General features: G+C 45.0%; 1 protein-coding gene across 10 annotated transcripts in view; it reads left to right on the forward strand.

Moving 5' to 3' along the window:
- The first annotated feature begins 251 nt into the window (after window positions 1-251).
- ZNF532 (zinc finger protein 532) overlaps window positions 252-23,104 on the forward strand; it is a 38,876-nt gene continuing 16,023 nt past the window's right edge. Inside the window, exons 1-4 of one of the 10 annotated variants that reach the window (XM_072359477.1) lie at window positions 596-933; window positions 2,387-2,514; window positions 13,380-15,739; window positions 21,099-21,280. In XM_072359477.1, the coding sequence (XP_072215578.1) occupies window positions 13,400-15,739; window positions 21,099-21,280 (2,522 nt within the window). In that variant the 5' untranslated portion in view covers window positions 596-933; window positions 2,387-2,514; window positions 13,380-13,399. Of the gene's footprint in view, window positions 392-595; window positions 934-1,177; window positions 1,588-1,645; window positions 1,918-2,386; window positions 2,515-10,004; window positions 10,111-13,379; window positions 15,740-21,098; window positions 21,281-23,104 lie in introns of those variants that run through there. The other 9 variants (XM_072359480.1, XM_072359478.1, XM_072359486.1 and 6 more) reach the window with 9 other exon arrangements.

Consider the following 23,104-nt stretch of genomic DNA (forward strand, 5'->3'; position numbering starts at 1 on the left):
GAGCAGCCAGCTTCCCCGCGGCTCTGAGCGCATCCCGGCGCTCCTAACGCGAGGGCTCGGGGCGGGCTCCGTCGTTGCTGCGGCCGAGGCCGCGACCCGCCCGGCGCTCCCCGCTCCCCGCCGCCCGCGGATCGCTGTGGCCGCGCAGCGCTCCCCGCCCCCGGCTCGCTCCCGGCGCCGCTCCGCAGGGAATCGCACGGAGCGTCTCCCCCCACCGGTGCGAGCCGCGGCGCCCCCCCCCCACAACCCCCCTCCGCCTCCCGCAGCCCCGCGGAGCCGCTGCCATTATGCTCCGCCGACTCCTGGCCGGGCCCAGCGGCGGGCGGGCGGCCGAGGCGGTGCTGACCGCGGCCGTGCCCGCCTGAGCCCGGCCGGGCCCGGTCCGCAGCAGGTGTGTGTGCGCGGGGGCGGAGGTTGCATGCGGTGGGGGTCGCCTCCTCCCGGCCCCGCGGAGCGCGGCCTGCTCCGCACCGCGCGGCACCGGCGGCCGCCTCCCCATCCCCCCCCCTTCTCCTCCTCCCTTTCGCCGCCCGACGCTCCGAAGGGCCGCAGAGGGGCGAGCGGGCCCGGCTCGAGGGGGGGGAGGGCGGTGCGCGGGGAGGGGTCCCCGTGCGATCCGCGTGCGGGATGGCCGCGGCCGAGGGAGGGCCGCGCGGGGCCGAGGCGGCGGAAGAAGATGGCAGCGATCCCCGGCGCGGGGTGGGGATGAGGGATGCGGGAAGGTGGCGGCCCCCGGCTCTCCCGGAGGGGAAGGCAGCGCGGGTCGTGCCCGACCTCGGCTCTTAGTTACAGGTGCGGCTGCGGAGGGGCTCGGCGGTGTCGCCGGGTTGGCAGCTGGCCGGAGGGACAGAGCGAGCCTCGCGCAGAGCACGGCGGCGAGATGGGGCTCGGCACGTAGCGAAGGTGGTAGTTACGGGGTGTGCAGAGCCCGGGGTGAGTAGCCAGAGCCCAGCCGAGACGGCGCTGCTGCCTCGGGCGGCCCGGCGGGGCGACGCGGCCCTGCTGACGGCCTCGGCCCCGAGGGCCGCAGGCAGCGCTGGGGCAGCAGCAGCAGCCATCTTGGCGGGGTGGGCCGCGGCCTCCCGTGGCCGTGGGGGCTGCAGGGCGCGGGGTGCTCGGCCGGGAGCCTCGAAGGGCCGAGCGGCAAAAAGGGAGTGGGGGGGGAGGGAGATAAAAAGGTGGCGGTGGGGGAATAAATAAACGTAACAAGGCCGCGTCGGCAGCCCGGCTCCCAGCCGTTCGGAGGGGGCCGAGGAGCCGCTCTGCAGGCATCTGGCTGCTGCGGAAATGGATTTCTTGAGGGGAGGGAGGTGCGTGCGTGGGTAATCCCTGCCCGTTCATGCCGCGCCGAGAAGGGAAAATGCCACCGAGCGGCCCCAGATGTGGGAGCAGAGGGGAGGGCGGCCGCCCCACGGCCCTGGGCGCGAGGGCAGAGGTGACGCGGCTCCCCCCGGGCACGGCCGTGTGCCCGCCGCTGCGGCCGAGCCTGCCTGGCGCCGCAAGAGAGATCCTGCGAGGGTTCTGAGCGCGGGCTCTTTTGTTAGCTGCGGCCAGGCACGCACGCGGCTCGCGGCCAGGTGGTGGGAGGTAAGTAGGGGGGGGAAAGCGGGGGGCACGGAGCGAGGGGGGGGCGGCGGGACGGGGTCCGGGGCTCGTCGGCCCCGCAGAGGCGAGCAGAGCCTTGCGCTTCCCAGGGACGCGTTGGCAGCTCCGCGAGGGTTGCCATAGCTTTTATGTAGGGTGACCAGAACCGGCTGGAACTGGTTTGAGGCAGATCAGCTCCTGAACACAATGCAGTCACTGAGCTGCTACAGTGGGGATAGCTTCCTCCCTCCATGGCAGCCAAAAGCAGAGGAGCTTGCAGAAAGATACCATCCCTAAACAGTATGTGAATGCACACTTAGACACACAGCACTGGTATGTGGCTATGTAGTCCTAAAGGGTTCTGTATGTAAATGTACATATTTGCAGTAACTGAGATGACTCGGGCTTTTTCTGCCTTTTTTTTTTTTTATGCTTAAGGAACGGGCAAGAGCTGAGATTTATGACCCTTATTAAAATATTTTTGCTTTGCAAGGGTGGGACACCGGTTGTGCAGTCTTATTTTAGAACTAAACTAAATAAAACGGATTGAATGATTTGTAATTGTAGCTGTGCTTGCGAACTGAAGAATGCCGCTTTGCATGCTGTGTTGTTTGCAGGGCACTGTCTTGTGGTTTTCTTCTGGAGGGGATGCTGGTGGGGGGATGCTGAGGGGGGCGGGGGGGTCTGAAAGGCCAAAAGGAAGCAATGTTGTTGTGGAATTGTGCGTAAAGCATTGCAAAGGTGCTGTAAGGCATACTGGTTTCTCCTTTTCCTTTCTTTTCTTTTTTTTCTCTCCTTGTAGGCCTGTTGATTGGGGCTGCCTTTAACCCTTTCATATTTGCAGAGGTAATCCGTCTGTGGCAGTAACTGAGCGTTGGCCAAAATTAACCCCCCTTTCCCCCCACCTTTCAGAGGTCAAGGTTCACAAAGGTGAGACGGGTGTGTGTGAGTGTGACAGTGGTGTGTGTGTGTGTGTGTGTGAAAGGCAGACACCGCTTCCTGCTGGCACACTTGGCACATTGGTGAGAGGGGACAGCGGTGTAAGCGTGTGAGTGAAGAAATACTGACCTCCAGGTTTAATGGGATTAAAGCTATTGTTTGTAAAGGCGTACTGATACCTGCGCTAAATACGGGCTGTTTCGTCTCAACGTCTCACACCCGGATGCACGCTTTTTTCACAACGCTGTGATAAAGGATAGGCCTCTGAGTGGCAATCGTAAATTGCAGACCACATGGCAGCGAACTGTTGGAGCTGCATTACAGCAGTGCCCGTCCAGAATTTGCTGTCTGCTTGTGCAAAGGTTGCTTGTTTGGCCGTATGTGAGTAACCCGATGTTTGTTTCTGAATTCAGGTCTTCGGTGTTAAAAAGCCTGTGCTTAATATATCCTGCGTAGGAAAACGTGCAGAATAAGGATGGTGTTGCTCGGGCTGCTGTAACCCAGGGAGAATTGTGGAGCAGCCAAGAGGAGAGATGCATTTCAGAGGTCTGATGGAGCTCCAGTGGGTTATTAGTTGCATGAATTATAATTTTGTGCAGTAATGAAATAAGAATAGGAAACCAGATGAGCAGTGCTTCGGCTCCCGAGCGATGGCCACTTTTAACTCAAAGCAGTGGGTAATGGATAGGATTCTTTTATTATTATTATTATTATTATAGATATATATTTTTCTCATCTGAAAAACAAATGTGTTCTTAGATGTGAGCTGGCATTTGCATCTTGTAGAGAAAGCTGAAGGAGTCAGAGGGAGAGGGGGAGAGGCAAGAAAGCAGTAATGAATGTAGCAAAGGGAAGAACAAAGGCTGTTAGAGCTTGCACTATTGGAACACTGAACATTTTTGCCTTGGGGATTCTTTTGCCAGAACTGTTACTTCCTTTAACAGGAAATCAGCAACTCTAGAATCTTAACGCTGTATGATTTATAAAAACAAAACCTGACCAGCCTTGGCTGTGTTGGCTGGTTTGGTAATCTGCAATCAAGATAAATATGGAGGCAAAATGGTGAAAACGTTCTGGTCTGGTGTGAAATGAGGGTCCTTCCCTCTGTGCTCAGCAGATTAAAGTAGACAGTCTTGAAAGCCCTGAAAGACTGTGGGATTCGGGTAAGTTTTATGGTGGCTGATGATAGGCAGAGCGCCTGCATCGCATCAGAGTGTGACAAATACAAGGGAGCCTTTTTATTTCTGACTGCAGCAGATTACATAAGGTACTTAGATATTAATTGTAGGAAAGTGAAAATAGCATGCCAGTGTTTCTCTCGCAATTGTGTTTCTGTGGGGTTTAATGCAGCTGCAGTGTATTGTTTCTCAGAATCAATGGGGCAGTAGGTAGCAGAATGCCTAACGTCACTATGCTGATCTCTTTCCATCTTTGCTGTGATTTGGGTGCGTAGGTTCTGTATTTCATCAGGCATCTGTAGCAAAATTATGCTTTACAAGCATGCGTTCTTAACTGCTTGATAGGAATTGTGCCCATTGCTACTGTTAATGCATGCTCTTTTCCAAGGGCCAGCTAAAATGTAACGTGAGAGCCCCTTTTGGGTGTGTTTTTTTTTCTCTCAACCGTAACAGTGAAGGGCTTTAAAGTTTAATGCACTTGAATGGCCACAAAAATCAGTGCATCTGTTTTATTTGGGTTTTTGAACAAGCTCTGTACTGTGAATTTTTGTTTTTAGCAAAGGAAGTTTCGAATTTGCAGGGCTTTCTTGTGGGCTGTAAGGTAGGAAACCTGAACAGATGCTGGAGTCTGCAGTGTTCTTGGTGAGTTGGTGGGTTTGGGGGCTTTTTATTTCTTACTTTTCAATAGATTTGGAAGATTTGTAAATACTCTTCACTGGGTTCTTTTGCACGTAGGCCAGCTTCCCTGCAGAAAATGCTGCTGAATGCATGGGGGTTGGTCCTGTCTTAGCAGTCATGAGCTCATCTTCCATTGAGGCTTGTCTTGGGTGTTGGATCCTGCGAGCGGGGGTTGTGATTTACCAAGTCCCAAGTCTCCTTTCAATTAACCAACTGTTTTTATTCATCTTCAAAGTAATAATGGGAAATAAAATGCGAACGTGCACACAGGTTGCTGGGTTTGTATGTTTAAAATGCTTTGCCTCTCGTTGCTAGCATTGCCCCTGCAGGCCGTGCCTGGCCTGGGGCTCTCACTGAGGCTGTCTGCAGCAATGTCATGCTGCTGCTTAGCAAGAATTGCCATCTACTTAAAAAAAAATCACAGGAAATAGGCAGGAAGCAAGTGTAGTTTAGCGTGTGGTTCAGAGCTGCACTGAGTGGTGTGGTCTAGCTGTAGGACTCAGTAGGTCAGATTGGTGGTTGGGCTTGGCAGACTTGAAGGGTTTACCAGCTTAGATAGTTCTGTGGTTCTGAGCTGGAAATCTTAACGTTCACGTTGTTGTTGTACGTGCAAATTACTGACGTTGCTGTACTGGCTCAGTACAAAATCAAGCTGTTGTAAAATAGCGTGCAAAAGAATGGTGTGGGGGCTTAGCAACTCTTCATTGTCATCCTACTTCTAAGAGAAATTCAGGGAGCTACAAGGCCCAACATTTTGGCTTGATGTTTTGCATTAATGACAGAGAAAGCTTCATGTTCTGTGTTTTTTTTTTTCTCCTTCAGACATCCAAGTTTGTTTAAAGCATCTTTACTGTTCAGCTTGCATGAAAAGACGTGCAGTCAAATGTGAACTGTTACTGCCTGTTGTGGAGGCATTTTCCTTCTACTCTTCAAATTTCACAATTTCCTTTTTTTTTTTTTAATAAAGAGAAGTGAGTTTCTCCTGTTACGCGGTTTATGTTTACATGTTATGCCTGAGGTTTGTGACCTTGAAACCTGAACTAGCTCTGTTGCTGCTAAGCAAGACTTCTGCAGGGCTCTGCTTGAAGCAGCGTACCTGCAGCTGTTCTTGGGTCTGGGGATAAAAAAGGAGAGGGATGTGGACATATTTCACATCTGTTTTGCTTAGAACCTGACAGCATGTAGCTAGCTTCAGTCTCAGAAAACTAAAGAGAACCATTATGTGTATCCAGTTGTGCCATCTGCTTTTGTCTGTATGTCTTTGTCCTTGTATGGTGAAACCTACATTTGTCGAAGTAGGTAGAAATAACTATTGCTGAAAGCCAAAAAACTTCATTTAGTAATTTGTCGCGAGTTAGCAACACAACACAGGGAGATTTCCTTACTGCTGTGATGGTCGTGATCATGATGTGTATCTGCATCATCTTCTGTATCCCAGTCATCCCATGTATCCCAACTTATTCTTCTAACAAGCCTTTTACATTCTAACACGTGCATTCAGTTCACTTCCACTGACAATCCATTGGCTAGAAAGCAAGCAAGCTCCACAAAGAGCAGAGAGCTCGTCTTATGCCTAGGTACGAAACACAGCTGTTCATTCAGACCTTCTGTCTCCTTTCTAGAGCCTCATTATTAGAGTTGACACCCGACCAGTCCATGCTGACCTCTCCATCTCCCACATCTCCCCCTTCTTTACCAATGAAAAAGGCGTGATTTAAAGAATCTTGGATCACTTCTGAACACATTGTAACAAGCAAGAATGCAAACTGAAACACAAAGAAAAGTAACAGGACAAACTACCCCTATATTTAACACATTCTGTATCCACACTCCTGGGCTTAATTTTACACCGAGCAGAGTGATTTCTGTAAGCAGATATAAACTAGAATTAACACACTGAGCTAATGACTGATTCTTTCCTCCATAGTTAAAATACAAACAACAGTCCACTGTAACTGAACCCAACAGTCCCACAGCGGTGGCTGGGTCATCTTTGAGATGGCAGCATTCAGCACCATTGCTGCAGCTGGTGTCCAGCGTGGCGGTGATGATAAGTCTGGATGTCCTTCCAGTAATCTGAAGTAGGGGTTTTGCATACAGGAGATAAAACACCAGCATCAAATTGTTGACAAATGGCTGGGCTGTTCTTCATGCCCCGAGGTAACACAGTCCAATGGTAATGACAACAGGGTTCCCCATTGTTATTGGAGGGAACCGCGTCAGAGCACAGTGGGATGCAGAGAAAACAGCCTTTTAAGTCTGTTACCATAAGTGGCCACGACTGTGGAAGCATAGTGGGGGAAGGCAGCCCTGCCTGCAAAGAGCCCATATCTTCAATAGCACCTGTGTCCACTGGTCAGAGACGTGACTTTACTGACCTCTCCATCTCCCACAGTAATTCTGCTGTAGCAAAGTTGTGTCTTTGACCAGTGGACACATGTGATTGGATGGCTGTGTTTTGCAAGGGGAGAGCAGTTCACTCTGCATTGCTAGCCTTCTAAATCACTGTTCCAGAATGTTCTACCTAATGGCGATAGGAGCTGGGATTGTGATCTGGATCCAAAGTCTGTGGGCAATTCTCAATAAGATTCCATTTAATGGAGCAATCTGAGAAGCATTTAGGTGCTGTAAATGAGTGTTAAGGCAAGCGAGTGCAGGTAGGTCTGAATGCTGGTTACTGGTCTTTGTGTTACGGGTGGTCAGACACTTGAACCTGTCGCCCTGAGAGGGTTTGGAGTCTCCATCTTTGGGGGGACTGACATCCTGCTATAGTTGATCTTGATTTGAGCGGAGAAGTTGCAGCTCAACCTGATTTGTTTTATGATTCAACGAAATGGCTGCTGAGAACTTCTGATGAAGAATAAATGTTGAAATTCTTCTGATTGATAGTGGCAAAAACCTAGAAATTTTAGGGTTTGAAATACTCTTTGTAATGCTTTCCTTCCTAAGCTTTTTCTGAAGAGGAGGGAGGGAGAAAATAGATAGAAAGATTCTTCTAGAAACCCAGAAATACAAATTCAGATGTCTCTGACTTGCTGAGGTTTGGAAGTGGAAGCAGACCTGGTTTTCTTTTTGTAAGGGGACTCCTCTGTAAAATGTTGGAATAGCAGAGTGCTTGGTATAAATTCTGGCTGTAAAACACACCAGTACTTCAAAGGGATGCCTAAAAAACTAAGGACTGGCACAGCAGCTGCCTGTAAAGAAAGTTACATTTCTGAAAGCAAGAATCTGTATGATTTTTGCGACAGTAACAAGTCGTGGGAACCTTGATAAGCCAAAAGGCCTGTATTGTATGTGAATGTGATCAGCACTGCTGATTGTGGTTGAAGCGGCCTCTTGCATATCCTACTTGCCTGCTGAGTATTTCAGACCGCACTGAGTCATGATTTGAGATGTGGTTCTCATTTCCTGACAAAGTTTTGGTGGCTGAGCTAGCGTGCTGCTTTTGTCTCTCCTTAGATACTAAGCTTTCAGAGTAAATAATAGATGTTGGTCCATCATCATTGCTCTTGTATGTTGCATAACTAATGAGCTGCTTGCAGGCTGCGTGTCAGGCTGACATGTGCCTTGGCTTGGGAGATTCTGCTGTAACTCTTATTGAATCACTTAAGTCTTCTCTACATGATGAAGTTTCTTGGCATAACAATACAGGAATAAAAAATATGTATTTTCATGCTGGTTCAGCTCGTCTGACTGTTTACACCAGAAAAGTACCTTTCAGTTTCAACAGAGGCGGCTTGGCCTTCCTTGTGGAGAATAACGTACCCCATTTACAGCTGTCCTAAAGCCCAAGCTACAGGATCCATCATCTTTAGAAAGTGGGAACAAATGTTTTATTCTGCGTGTATTTTTCCCTCTTGGCAGAGGGGAAAGGTAGGCCGGTACTGGAATGTGGAACCTAGAGCCAGCTCAGATACAGGGCCTGACAAAAAATGCCTTGCAGTAAAGCAGAATTGCCTACCATCCTTCAGAAGCGCTGCTTGCTTCTATGCTCTGATGTTTCTCCGGTTGCTGTTTATGCCATCACGTGTAGATGTCAGGAAGGCTCAAATACAAAGCATCATTGTAAGAAAGCTGTCCTTCAGAGTGGTCTCTCCTGTCTGTAGAAGAAGCTCCCAGGTACACTCTCCTTTGCATACGTTCTCCCCTTTTTCTGGTGCCTGCCTTTGAAAAATCTTGGAGTGCATCTTTGGGTTTTCATCTTAACAGCCAGGATGTGAAGGCCCAAAGGGCACACAGGAATGCAACTATTTCTCATCACATTCCTCTCCTGCTTGCTGACTGTCTTGCTGACAGTAGAGAGTTCTCACAGATGGGCTCTTGTTTTGACATAATTGCCCGAGTGAATGCTTCACAGGAATGTGTTATCAGATGGAGTGAAAAGGCTAACAGGAAAATGCGGAGTGAAGCTCGGGGTGCCTTCCTTGTGCTGCTCAGGGAGGTCCTTATTCAGGAGATGCCTTTCCAAAGAAAGAAAAGTCGATGCACTCACAACAGCATGCTTTGAACACAGAAACAAAATCATCGTGGTTTCTCCTCCAGAATTTAATTCAGACCCTGCGTTTCCATAACATGCTGATACACACAAAGGTATGGGCTTCGCTCCCAAGGAGATGAATGGAAACCACGAAGTAGGGATATTCTTACTGGTCCCGGAGCCTGTGATCTTTAGGTCTTTGGGTGATCTTACCAGAAGTCCGGTCATCTACCATCAAAAAAAAACAGAACCTAGAAGCGTTGTTCCTCACTACCCTACAGCTCTCTGGTTGTACGGTTCCTATTGACCATATTGACTTCCACCACTGAATCATCTAGAAAGCAACACTTGAATTTTTAAATAACTTTTTTGCTATTTTATAAAGTAATGTGTATCTTCTGACAGAAGTGACAGCTTTTTCCATGGCATCATCTGACAGTGAAGTGGAGAGGTGAGAAGTAAAAGGGGTGTTACGAAGTCTGACCACCATCATCTGGGCAGAGCCAGCACATCCAAGAAACAACTCTTTATATGTACCCCCAAAATTAAGGATGCTTAATTTAAGTTACAGTCTGTCCAGTGTGTTTTGTAGTATACACTTCAAGTGGTCAGTCATGATTTGAAGTGGATTTTGCTGTTCTATTACTTAGAGATTAAAAAAATGAGTATTTCAGAGGTGTTGGAGGAGGTGGAGGTCCTGCAAGTTGTTTATTTCAGTATGTTTGGTTTGTGAGGTCCAAGGAGTGTTTGCTGGGTTACTTGAGTGTCTCTTGGAGACGCTGGGTTTTACTCTCAGCACTTCTCAAAGAAAGCAGTTCTCAAAAGAAATTCCAGTTCCTGGAAAATGAGAGTTCCCAAGGGAGTCAGGAACTTGCCTTGTGTTCTGTCTGCAGTACTTGCAGGCTTCGTGCTAGGGCAGAGCAGGAACAGGCCAGCAGCTTGTGCAGCAGCCAAGGCCTCTGTTGGTTTCAGTCGTGGGTGAAAGGCAGAGTTTTGGCTTTAAGAGACAGGGTCGTGGAAGGGTTTTTGGGTAAAAAAGGGAGCAATGTGGCTTTGGAATCCTGACAGTTGTGATGAAAACTAATTAATGCACTGAAAGTTACACCGATAGTCTAGAACGGCAAGTAAGGGAGAAATAAAATGTGAAGGTTACAACTCTGTTTACGTGTTAAGCAAAACTCACCAGGTCTTTTTTCCTTTCTTGTTTGATTTGGATGGCTTTAGAGGTTTGCAGAATGGGAGACATATCTCGGGGTAAGTTTGAGATCTCAGTTTAAAGTTGAAGAACTCTATGTTCTTCTTTTCCATTTGGAATTAGCCTTAAGGAAATTTCTCAGTAAAAAACAAATGCGTCTCTTGTCTGTTATGTAGTTCTGCTCTTAAAGATACCTGATGAAGTTGCCTTTACTTAACGTTGCTGTTGCTAAATATTGATGACTGCGGCATATGTAATTGGAGGAAGTTTTACATGAGTGTGTTTAATAACTGCAGAGAAGCCATCCATGGATGGATGCGATGCGTAGTGAGACAGCACTGCGGTGTATTGAACCATGACAATCTGTCAGTTTAGGCTTTGTTTGTATGCTTTGGCTTTGGACTCAAGAACCTTTTGCATGTAATTCTTACAGGGAGTTTCTTTGTAATGTTAATATTGTGCGTGTATGTGATTCTTATTGTTTGTAAACAACAGAAAGACGTTAACACCTTGCAACCCAGGACATTGTAAGCAGAGCATTAAAGTTGTACTTCAGACAAAGTGAACCATTATGTAAATAGCACTGCGTGTTTTTAATCAGTCTAGGTATCAGCTTTAGCTCAGCATTGTTCCTCTGTGTGTGTTATGTTACCGCGGCTCTGGTTATTTGCATGGCAAATAAAGCATAGCTGGCGCAGGTATAAGAACACTGTAGACGTTTGTATTTCAGATTAGGTTCATGACGGTGCATTCAGTGTGTTTTCTTCATCTGTGCTTCATTTATGCTCAAGTTATGCCTCCAATTGGAGACAAGGGATGAAAGTCTGGTAGTTCTCAATGGTCTTCCATTCTTTGCTTTGCTGGACTCTGGGCCACCACCCTCTGTTGGTTTCTGTTGGTTCTCACTTCATATATTCATCGAGTTTCCTGCAGTATTTTCCTTTTCTTGTTCGTACAGTCCAGAAGTGAATTAAAAATCCAGTCATGTCCGCACCACAGCCATACGGACTGCCTCTCATTGTGCTGGTGACATGTTGTAGTTATTTGGTAGCTGCCTTTGTCACTGCACCCCTCTCACATGACTTTGAAATCCTCTGGGCAGAGGTTGGGCTGAAGTCCAGACTCCAGCACTGTGGATAAATATGATAATCAAAACAGTCTGATATGAGAAGGTGGCTGCTGATGCATTGTGCGCTGAATGCTGTGAGTTAGCTTCTGGTGATGCTGAAAGAGAGCTGAGCTGTACTGACTGCTTTCCTCAGATCTCTGTGTTGGTTTTATCCCAGTTACCAGTTTTAAATGGATGATGGCCAGAACTTTGCTTTCAAATAGATGGATGGTTAAAACTTAAAATTAAATAATAATACTAGGATTACCAGCATAATAAAACACTCTTACATCTGATAAATACAGCTTACAACAGTGTGATTTACAAAAGCAGTGAAACCTCAATAGTTTACTGCGATTCTCTTCTGTGTACTCGCCAGTAAGTAAAGAAATTCTGAGTTAGTTAAGGAAGGTGAATTCATGAATTGCAATAGTATAGTCATATTTTCTAAAAATCGAATTACGAATTCATCTCCACAGAATTTGGTGTAATTAAAATAACTTAGTAAGTTAGATATAAGCAGCGTAACTATTAAGCAGACCGTGTAAACTGTACTGTATTTATTTAAGGTAGCAAATGTAGTGGCAGTCTGTATTCCAGTGTTCTTTTCCTTGACAAGTTTTCCTTGTAGGCCTTTCTCAGAGTCCATAATGGCTCCCAGTTGGCCAGCATTGATGCACGGACAAATCTACAGGGTGTTTTTCAGGCGAAGAATTTATACTTTCCAAATAAACCACGTACATCTGCAGAACTGTTAAGAGTACCGTCCATCTTGATAAAGATTGGCATAAAAATGTGCTCTTAACCATAGCATCTGCGTTTTGACTGGTGCTTCTTGACTTCTCTCTATAAAAGACCTCAAGATAAACCACGAGGAGGAGGAGATGATGTGCTGGAGTTGTAGGATGCATCTCTGTTTGCAAGTGTGTTCCAACACGCCATTTTCCATGGGGTATAACGCAGTAGCTTCTCACTTACCTGAGCTAACTTGAGGAACTTGGAGATGCTGCGGTGGTTTAATCAGGCAGCGTCTCTCTGATGGACTATGCTAATCAATACTGGAGGCAGCATATTGAGCTGTATTGGAGAATGTTTTTCAGTCTTTCAGTGCTGGTACAAAGGCAGAAGGGCAGTTAGGAGATTGTGCTTTCTGTAACTGATTTTTTAGATCGGTACAAGGGGTTCATGTTGCACAACTTTGCATGTTCTTGAAATACGTGGAAAAGCAAATACCGTAGTGGGATTTACAATCTGAAAGTATGCACAAAAGTATTAGTTTTCTTTTTTTATGCAGCATTTATAAGGTTTCAGTTCTGACTTAGCTACTGCATTTTTGAATAGGAAGGAAAAAAACAATATTAGAGGCCAGTGGTGAATGGAAAGAATGGGATCTGGAAATTATGAGGATAAGAAATAAAACTAAAGATTGGTGTTGTTCAACTTAAAACTGGAGAGGGACAGTGGGAATTAACATGAAGTGCTCCTGTGGAGTGGAGAGGTGAATAGAATCACATGCAGTTCATTCAGGTTGCATCAAGAGACATTTGGGTTGTGCAGTGCGAAATGCACAATGAGGAAAATAGTGAGTGACTGCAGTAAGTTGCATTGGAGGTTGTAGGATGCAAGGTCTTTAAAAGTAGGTGAGACGCCTGATAGGAGTAGTGTAAGTACAGCAGATCCCTTGTCGGAGCTACTGGAAAAACACACTGTAGGCACTGGGGAACAAATGTTCCATAATTCAGATGAAGTGGTTTAATTTACAGAAAACAGTGCAATACTCTTAAGTTTGCTCTGCTGTCTTTGAGAAGGCTCATCAGGTTGAAAGTGCAAATACCAAGGAAAATCTAGGCTTAGGAGGGTATACAGATAGCTCATTATTTTTCTGAAAGCAGTATCTCGCTGTATTCATGGCATGGGTGGAACAGGGTAGGAGAGCAGTCAGGAATGAAGTCACTTGAAGAGAAGGTATGTCCCTAGGATGAAATTACTAGGGTGCAGCATATGAACTGGATGGATTGCTGTAGCTCCTGGCATTGTAATTCAACTGTACGTTACACGCCTGCACTGGGATACTGTTTGTAATATGTAATTGCTGAAAATGCCGCTTGAGAAGTGAAATAGCACCTTTTTGCATGGCACGTGAGAACGTGCGCTTATTTGTTAAGAGTTTGCTATTAGAGCTTAAAATACTGAGATGAGGACTTTCTGCTTGTTTTACAGATTTGCCTACAATCAAATAGATGACCATGGGGGATATGAAGACCCCAGATTTTGACGATCTCCTTGCAGCCTTTGACATACCAGACATGGTTGACCCAAAAGCAGCTATTGAATCTGGACATGATGACCATGAAAGCCAGATAAAACAAAATGCACACACGGATGAAGATTCTCATACGCCATCATCATCTGATGTTGGTGTGAGTGTCATTGTGAAAAATGTACGTACCATTGATTCTTCTGAAGGAGTTGACAAGGACGGCCACCATTCCACAGGCAATGGCTTGCACAACGGCTTTCTGACATCCTCAGCTCTTGATAGTTACAGTAAAGATGAAGGGAAGCCATTTAAAGATGATGGGTCGGCTTCTGAGACAACACTGAAGGATTCGGCTTTCAACCAGTTTAGTCCAATTTCAAGTGCTGAAGAATTTGATGATGATGAAAAAATTGAGGTAGATGACCCTCCGGACAAAGAAGAGATGCGTGCAAATTTCAGAACAAATATCTTGACAGGTTCTGTATCTCAGCAGGAATATGACAAACTAAAGGCACTTGGGGGAGAGAACTTGATTAAATCTGGTATCTCAGTTTCAAGTAGTATAGATAAAAATAAAGTTGCTAAGCGGGAAACAGAGACCAACTCTGTGAACTTAAGTATTTATGAGCCTTTCAAAGCTCGCAAAGCAGAGGACAAATTGCTAAAAGACAGTTCTGAGAAGCTCCTTGACAACAGAGTACTTGATGGAAAACTGGGTGCTGAAAAAAGTGAAACAAGTCTTGCCAGCATTTCGCAGTCCAAAGCAAAGTCATCGGCAAAGCTTTCTTCGTGCATTGCTGCGATTGCAGCACTGAGTGCTAAAAAGGCAGCTACAGATACCAGTAAGGATTTGCAGTCTAATTCCAGAGAGTCTTCTCCTTTGCCAAAAGATATGAGTGAAAGTCCCCGGACTACTGAAAAATCACCTGAATCTCAGAGTCTTATTGATGGTGCTAAAAAGCCATCTGTTAAACTGCCTGATAGTCCCAGAAGTGTATCGAGTGAAAACAGTAGCAAAGGGTCTCCGTCTTCTCCTGCAGGGTCCACACCAGCTATTCCTAAAGTTCGTATAAAAACCATCAAGACTTCCTCGGGGGAGATCAAGAGGACTGTAACTAGAGTGTTGCCAGAAGTTGATTTGGACTCAAGTAAAAAAACAGAGCAGACTGCTTCTATGGTAACTTCCATGACATCCCTCCTGTCCTCACCAACTTCTGCTGCTGTTCTTTCCTCTCCTCCTAGAGCTCCTCTCCAGTCTGCAGTCGTTACCAATGCAGTTGCATCTGCAGAACTCGCACCAAAGCAGGTCACTATCAAACCTGTGGCTACTGCCTTCCTCCCAGTTTCAGCAGTGAAAACAGCAGGTTCACAAGTAATTAATTTGAAGCTTGCTAACAATACTACAGTGAAAGCCACTGTTATATCTGCTGCTTCCGTGCAGAGTGCCAGTAGCGCCATTATAAAAGCTGCCAGTGCCATACAGCAGCAGACTGTTGTGGTGCCAGCATCAAGCCTTGCGAGTGCTAAACTTGTGCCAAAGACGGTCCATCTTGCCAACCTTAATCTTCTGCCTCAGGGTGCTCAAACCACCTCTGAACTCCGACAAGTGCTAACGAAACCTCAGCAACAAATAAAGCAGGCAATAATATCTGCAGCAGCCTCACAGCCTTCTAAAAAGGTGTCTCGAGTCCAGGTGGTGTCATCTCTACAGAGTTCTGTAGTGGAGGCGTTCAATAAGGTGCTGAGTAGCGTCAACCCTGTCCCAGTTTACATCCCCAACCTTAGTCCCCCTGCCAGCGCTGGAATAACGTTGCCCACACGAGGTTACAAGTGTTTGGAGTGCGGTGACTCCTTCGCTCTTGAGAAGAGCCTGACTCAGCATTACGACAGGAGGAGCGTGCGAATCGAAGTGACTTGTAACCATTGCACAAAGAATTTAGTTTTCTACAACAAATGTAGTCTTCTTTCCCATGCTCGCGGGCACAAGGAGAAAGGAGTTGTAATGCAGTGTTCACACCTGATTCTAAAGCCAGTCCCAGCAGATCAAATGATAGCATCTCCTTCAAGCAATACTGCTACACCCATGCTTCAAAGCCCAGCAGGAGCTGGCTCGCACACTGTAGCTAAGATACAGTCTGGCATAACGGGAACAGTCATATCAGCCCCAGCAAGTACACCCATCGTCCCAGCCATGCCACTAGATGAAGATCCATCAAAACTCTGTAGGCATGGTCTAAAGTGTTTGGAGTGCAGTGAAGTTTTCCAAGATGAGACATCTCTTGCTACACATTTCCAGCAGGCTGCAGACACAAGTGGACAAGTAGAGTATCATACGTTTAAATTCCAATGTTTCGCCTATAAGCCTAGGGGACTTTGGAAATGTTTTCTTTTCATTTAGCTGTTAATGGTCTGAACCTCCATGATTAAAAACATAAACCAAAACAACAGAAAACTTGCAAGCACTTTCATAGTGAATGTCGACATTTTGAACTAAGAGTTTATCTTAGAGTTTTTTTAGGCCCTGAAGTCTAATCCAGTGTATATTTTTGCTAGAGTTTAGCATAAGCTTTGTTGCAGCTGAGTATTATAATAATGAAATTCCTAATGGTCTCTAAGATTTTTTTAATGATTATTGCAGTGCTTTGAAATGAGATTGTCCTGTGGAATCCACTTAATTGGCACCCTCATTAGCAGCACACCTATTTAATCTGAGTAGTTGTTTTTAAGTGATTCATTCCTGATTTATCTTTGGTTTTTATGATTCTCATATAGCACTAGAAGTGAGTTTGGCATTCCTGTTACCTGCAGGGCGAAACAACTACTAAATGGCACGTTGATTCTGCTGAAAGGATATGCATGCTGGTGTCTTCAGGTCTTTTTTAACCAAAAGATGGTATTCACTAGCATGCTTATCTTGCTGTGTGACCATTTATTTGCTTCTGTTGGCTTTCATTTCCCCTCACAATTGCTACTGAGTTAAACTTACATTAGCAAAGATTTTTAATACGGTTTATATGTGGCCTGATGTGAAAGAACGCACCATTCAATAAAAGTATTGATCAGTGTGCAGTGTATTTCATAACCCTATAAGATTCCGATCGTTAATTAAATGATGGTGTGCCAATTAAAAGGAATTCTGGTTTATTTCAAAGCATTCAGTTAGTCTTGATGCAGCAGCTTGTTGCTGTGCATTGGCAAGGAGCTGAAAGGCTCTATCACTGCTCAGACCAATCAAGCCAGGAATGTTCTTGGAACCTCGCAGCAGTGTGCAGGATAGGAGCTTAAGTCCTTAAGTTAGGAAGGGAAGTCTTGTGCTGGTGCATGTTAATCTTACTATCCATACTAGGTCCTTTAATTATCATTCGTTTTACAATAAGATCCAGTAGACCTTAGGAAACCCCTGTAGCGCTTGGTACTATGAAGACAAGGAATTAAGGCAGTGCAGAAGCACAGCAAATCAAATGCATGAGACCGACAGATTTCCAGTGTTAATAGGTTGGAAGGATGAGGCAAGAATAAATCAGGAAAAAAAGAGCAACGAAGTTTAAATAATAAAAAGTTCTGTACTTCCTGAGGGGCCTGTTTTGGTACAGGACAGGGATGCCTTTCTGTAGAAACACCTTTGGCCTTTCTTGCTGCCTCTTCCCAGTGTTTTTTTTTTTGCCCCATTGCTGCAGAGGAGCAGAGGAAGGCTCATAGAGGTACAGGAGATAGCATTGCCCACTGGTGGTGTGTTTGTATCTCTTATTGGAAACTCACTGTCTTATGAGGACTGAGGTATGAACAAGGGCTTAATACCTGCATAGTAGGGCGTGCATTTCCAGATTTCAGGAAAAAAAGAAAAGAAAAAACAAAAAACAAAAAAACAAAGCACTTTTCATGTCATTGCATTTTAAAAGAACACTGTTAATAAACGTAGTTGTAAGAGTTTGCCTTAAAAAAAAAAAAAGCATTAAATATTTTTCTTAGTCATTTTGATATATCGATCATCAGTTTTCATTATGTTTTTTTAAGTTGTGTCTTACTGCATGCTGTGTGGTGTAGCTGTATGGATACATCGTGGGAGCCATCCAGGTGAAGGGTTGCGTTAGTGAGAGCAGTGCCTCCCGCTTTCCTGCCTTTTCTTCCCCTCCTCAGCTAGTGTGTGCACCTCTGCAAGGGCAGTGTTTGCTGAAGAAAGTCTTTGTGTAGGTTTGTTATAAGAATTAGTATGTCGTTCGTGACACGTTACCCCTCTGAAAGCTTGAAAAAGAAACTGATTTCTCTTTGTGCCTGGCACTGAGATTGTGTTGTTGAAACAGTGGTTATTTTGGGGGAGGAAAACAGGAAAGCTAGATAAAGTATTTCTACTTGGGGAGGAAGGAATGCGAAAATATTTGGATTGTGCAGCTCAGCGATGAGTTCTTAGTGTCCACCTACTCTTGAAATGGAAATTGCACACAGTTTTGTGTGCTGCATGAGTCTAAATAGGAAGGAGCTGTTACTTCTTTTTCATCTCTTGTTATGAAGGTAGAACGTTTAGTTTTGAATAATAATAATAAAATAACTAAAACATCCTTGGCAGCTAAAAAATCTTTCCTGTAACGTTATCTTTCTGCAATCCCTCGCTTCTGTTTGTAATCCTGTTAAAAGGAATGAGACCACCCAGTGATGGGTTTCATGGCTGAGCGAAGCCCTCGCCAGCTTACTGAGGCAACAAAGCAGCAAGCCTGGTCTAATTCATGTTGTTAATGGTTCTCTTATCTGCAGCTGTAAGTGTGTTGTTCTTGTGGGTGCTGTATAGCTCATTTGTCTCCATACTCATAGTTCCTGTCTATCTTTGTTTTCCACCTCCACAATTTTTTTTTTCTAACTCCTTTTTTTATTATTATTATTTTTTATTTTTTCCTGTAACTTTGGCTTCAGAGGCAGGCAGGTGATGGTTTTCAGAAACTCTGTTTTGTTTTGGTATGGGTTGAAATGAGAGAACTGGAATTTAATGCCACCTTAAGCCCAGAATAAAATGGTAAGCGAAAGTGAATTTCAGAATTTCACAGTAGATTCTTCTACTGTGATCAGTTTCAATTAAAACTGCTGCCGTGCTTTTCGAACTATCAAACCAGCAGCCCTAACAAAAAGCACTGCTGGCATTTTGTGTTGGTCTGCATTACTGGCAGATGAGTCTTGCAGAATTGGAATCTGGGATACCCTCATTTAGGGGTGGTACATTGTATGGCTGCGAAATAGCGTAGCATTCAGGTTTCTTTTTGTAGTGTTTTGGAAGGACTGTCATGTATATGACAAAAGGTACATTTTAGGAATGGTTCTGGATCTGAGTAAATGCAGCAAACACACGTTAAGCCAAAGTTAGTCAGGCTTTGGCCATCTTGCTCACAGGCAAAGTTGGCGTCCCATGGCAGTTCTGTGCAGTGTCAGAATGCAGGGCTCAGTGGCTCAGACTGTGCCAGCTGTTCAGCTGAGGACAAACACTGGTATTTCAGTGGATATCTGTTGGTGTTTGAGCACAATTTCAGCCTTCCTGTATTGTAGAAGTACTAATCAGAGCGATAATGCAAAATGGCTGCAGGTCAAATATCTCAGACAAAGCTTTATGCAACGATATGTACCAGTTCTTTAGCCTGGTAGCAATGCTGATATCCAGCCTGGGTTGGGTGAACAGTAGGTTTTCTTTGGTTAACTTCTTCTGTTTCAGGGTTTTGCATTTTGCCATCTATCATTCATCAGGATGTTTGAGAGCTGTGTTTGGTTGGAGGCTGTTCAGACACACAGTGCAGTGATCACAGAGCAAACATTAAACTGAGCCATATGAAAGAACACATCTGCTTTGTGTGACCTCCAGATATTTCATGTTAGCATTTCTCCCCAAAACTGATGTTTAAAAAATAATGTACAACTGCTTGTATGCAGCCTCAAAAAGGCATTTAGTTGGAAAAAAAAAGGAAAAAAAGAAGAGTTTGCAGGTCCCAGTACAAAAATACTCTTGTTCTTAGAACATCAGTGGCATTGTCAGTATATAGGGCAATTAAGAAATTACTTTTAGACCTCAGTATTAAACAGGGTTCTATTTGGGGGAAAAAAAACAATTGTACAGGTGTTGTGCTTTAGTCATTGCAGTTAGGGTCTGTCTTGTTGATTAAATGAGGGCTTTTTTCTTCTAGCAAAGTTGTCAATACTAATAAGACTGAACTCCATGAAGCCTGTTTGTAGCACTGTGTGCTTTCTTCTGTGACAGTAGCTTTGGTTCTGCTGCTGGATGCTCTGACTCTGACCATTTTTAAGAGACTTAAAGGAAAGGGGCCCAGATTGGAAGAAGGGTGTGAGTCCTGGTGAAGGCCCAGTGAGTAACTGCTTTAATGTGAGGAGAAGGATTTTCTTAATTATTTGAAGCTTTATTTGTCCGTAGGTTAGCAAACCATTTTTAATACAACCCCAGAGATGTGGTTTTGTCTGTGATCTTGTAAAACATAGGCATCCATCTGCAAGACTCTTACGGATAACGCTGCTAAAATATGTAAATCCCATGTTCAAAAGCAGCCGTGTCATGTAGGAGTCTTAGTTTTGCTTTCAGATCTTCCTAAGTCACTGATGAAGTTCGTAATTCCCCAGTCATAAGAAATAATGATTTAAAACGCCTTACAGAGAGTAAGGTCTTAGGAAATGAGGTTAAACTCATTGTTCTGCAAAGGCTTGTGCTGGTATTTCTGTTGGAGTCAGTGGAGCGACGTCCGTGATAAAAGTTAAGCTCCGTACAGACTGTCAGCAGCTGCTTAGAGCTCCAGAGATGTATTGCTGTAAGTGGAACCCGTGGTGTTACAGGTTCTGTTCTTTGTGCCCTCCAGGGATGGAAAGCAGCTGTGAGCAGCAGTGAACCCCGTTGACAGCTCCACTGCATCGTTTGTGTTTAACCCCAGCAGTGGCACAAAGCACCCAGAATAATTCAGTGTTTCTGACTCGGAAAATGGTCAGAAAAATTATTTCTGTGTAACAGGATGCCAGAAAAGACTCAGTATAGGAAGTAACACCCGCACTTAGGAAGATGGCCCTACAAAGACTTAGTAACTGCGTTAAATACCTGTAGTTTTAGATGCACTATAGGTTGATATTTTGTGGTGCAGATGCTGGAGTTTAGCCTGAGAAATGCATTTTGAAGTTATCTGCAGGCTTTCTGGTGGACAGTACCCCACTTATTGGTATTGAGGATATCCCCATTAGAATTCACTGGGAGTAGGGATCAAAGAAAATGAGTATGATGTGCTTGGTGGGTTTTTTTTCTGCGTGTTTTCTTGTTTGATTGTTTTTGTTGGTTTTATTTTCATTTCCATGGTTGAAACCATTAGATTTGTTTCCCAAGCTTCCCCTTGCACTAGTAAAGTAACCTTGTGAGGCAACTAAATTAAACGTGAGTAAACTACAATACAACTTCTGTGGTCAGTGATGAATGGAAGAGCTTTGTTGTGTCAGAGTCTGGCCCAGAATGCCAGTATATGTAGTGCCAGCGTGGACCGCTTCGGCCCTGCAAGGTTGGTCAGTAGAGTCTGAATTTAGACCTTACCTGGTTCTCTTGGCTCACATCACAGTCGTAACATTTAACCTTTTATTTATATTACAGTGTTTGACACGAGAAATTCTGTTTAGCTGAACCCAACCTTTTGTTTCATCTATTTTGGTTTATCGTTTAGAAGACATGCAATATCTGCCAGATGCTGCTTCCTAACCAGTGCAGTTTTGCATCACACCAGAGAATTCATCAGCATAAATCTCCATACACGTGTCCTGAATGTGGAGCAATCTGCAGATCTGTCCACTTCCAGACTCATGTCACTAAGAACTGCCTGCATTATACTCGAAGAGTTGGTTTTCGGTCAGTATTATGATTACTTTTGTTGTCAATTTATGTGTAATTTATGCTTTCAAAAGTAATTTTCCATTTTCATAAGCATTGTTTGTAGAATAGAGCTTCGTGAGTTTAAGGTTGTCATGGCAACAATTCTATTAGTACTACAATTTTTTGAGTAAATACTGCATTAGAATTCAGCTTTGTTTTGAGCATCCGCTCTTGTATGTTATTAAATCAGAATATTAGCTAATTTCATCCAGCCATAAAATGTCAGATTCTGGGCTTCACAGTTTCTAAGGTCTAAGAAAATTCAGATGTATTTTCTTAATTTCAGTTTCATAACAGGCTTCTTGATTTTTCTTTCAGAACATTGAATTTTAGACTGTTCTTTCTGGTAAAATAATCGTTTTCTTATTTTCTACCAGAATTTATTGTCAGGCTGTGGGTGGCCATTCTGGAACTAGACAGCTAGACAAAGCTAGAACAGCTTTGTCAAGTTGTTTTTAATCTATTTGCTGTGGGAGGGAAAGATTCCTCCGCTTTACACCACTTGAAGATGACGTTTCTCACCCCAGCAGCCTGCTCTTCTGGCTCCTCGTCGTTACTCTTTGGTTTTCCTTCTGTTCTTTTGTTTAACTGCAACTCACCGAGAAAGCAGGGATCGGAGGTGTATCATGGAAGTGCTGAGTTTCAAAAGGCTTGAGAGCTGTGTTATCTGGGAAGGCTACCAGCTGGCTGGCAGGCAGCATGGCGAGGGATGGAGCAGCCCACAGCCCTCAAGCATCACCGTTCTGTCCTGTCTGACTGCAGAAAGGAGAGCTAGAAATCCCACTGGGCAGGCAGCCTCTGCTCCTCATAGAACCCAGTTCCTTTGCTGGGGTGGCTGGGACATCTTCCATTCAGGAGGGAAGTATTCTGCTTGCATCCAGCCAGCTGCTACAGCAGTCAGTTCTCAGTCCGAATCCATGGCCTGACACGACTCTCAGCTCAGGTTTCTTTGGATTCCTTTATTCTTGTCTCCCAAGCACAGCAGTCCTTTTTATTACATATTCCTTACATCTGGCTCCTCCACTCTCCTCCTCTTTCCCCTCACCTGTGTCTCTCAGCATCATCTTGAGGGACTGCTGGCCTGCACCAGCAGCACCAGGAAATCTGTAAGTCCTTCATGCTGAATCACAACAGCGTTACCGAACTTCTCAAGATTTACCATTAGCATTTCATGTCACGATAAGTCAGAATTTCTTCATTTGAGGACACCAAAAATGCCCAGGCAAGGAGAAGTGGTATCCAGGAGAGTGTAAGGCCTTCCTTGCAGCCTGTCCTGCCTTTCTGAAGGACCTGCGAAGCAGCTGAACATCCCAGCCTTAAGCTGAATTGCATCCCTTGCGTGCTGAGAACAAAAGTGACCCAGCACTCCAGGAAAGGAAGGTTTGGGCCTTAGGAGCTGCTTTACAACAGTGGATGCTGAGGACTGTTTACAACTTTGCATCACTGGAGAATCACGGCCCAACGGTGGGGCAGGGAGGGATGAGATGAGAACCAGCACTGCTGAGGGATGCTGCAGCAGGCAGTGGGGCAGTAGGGACTCACTGCAAGGAGAGGGCCACAAAGCAGAGCTGATGGACTGGGAAAGCCGTTTACTTCATTAAATGCCCAGGAAGTGGAGCCCAGATGGATGCAAACTGAGCTAGTAGTATTAGAATGGAGTGTCAAGTGCTTAAAAAGGAAAGGGTGATATTTGATAACACTGAAAGCTGGGATGTTTGAACAGAAAAACAATTATTGAGTGCTTTTATTATTATTTTTTTGCTATTTCCCTCTTTATGTCTGTCATCTGTTGGAAAGCTT

The sequence above is a fragment of the Excalfactoria chinensis genome, chromosome Z, assembly GCF_039878825.1.
Source record: "Excalfactoria chinensis isolate bCotChi1 chromosome Z, bCotChi1.hap2, whole genome shotgun sequence".
Classification (NCBI taxonomy): Eukaryota; Metazoa; Chordata; class Aves; order Galliformes; family Phasianidae; genus Excalfactoria; species Excalfactoria chinensis.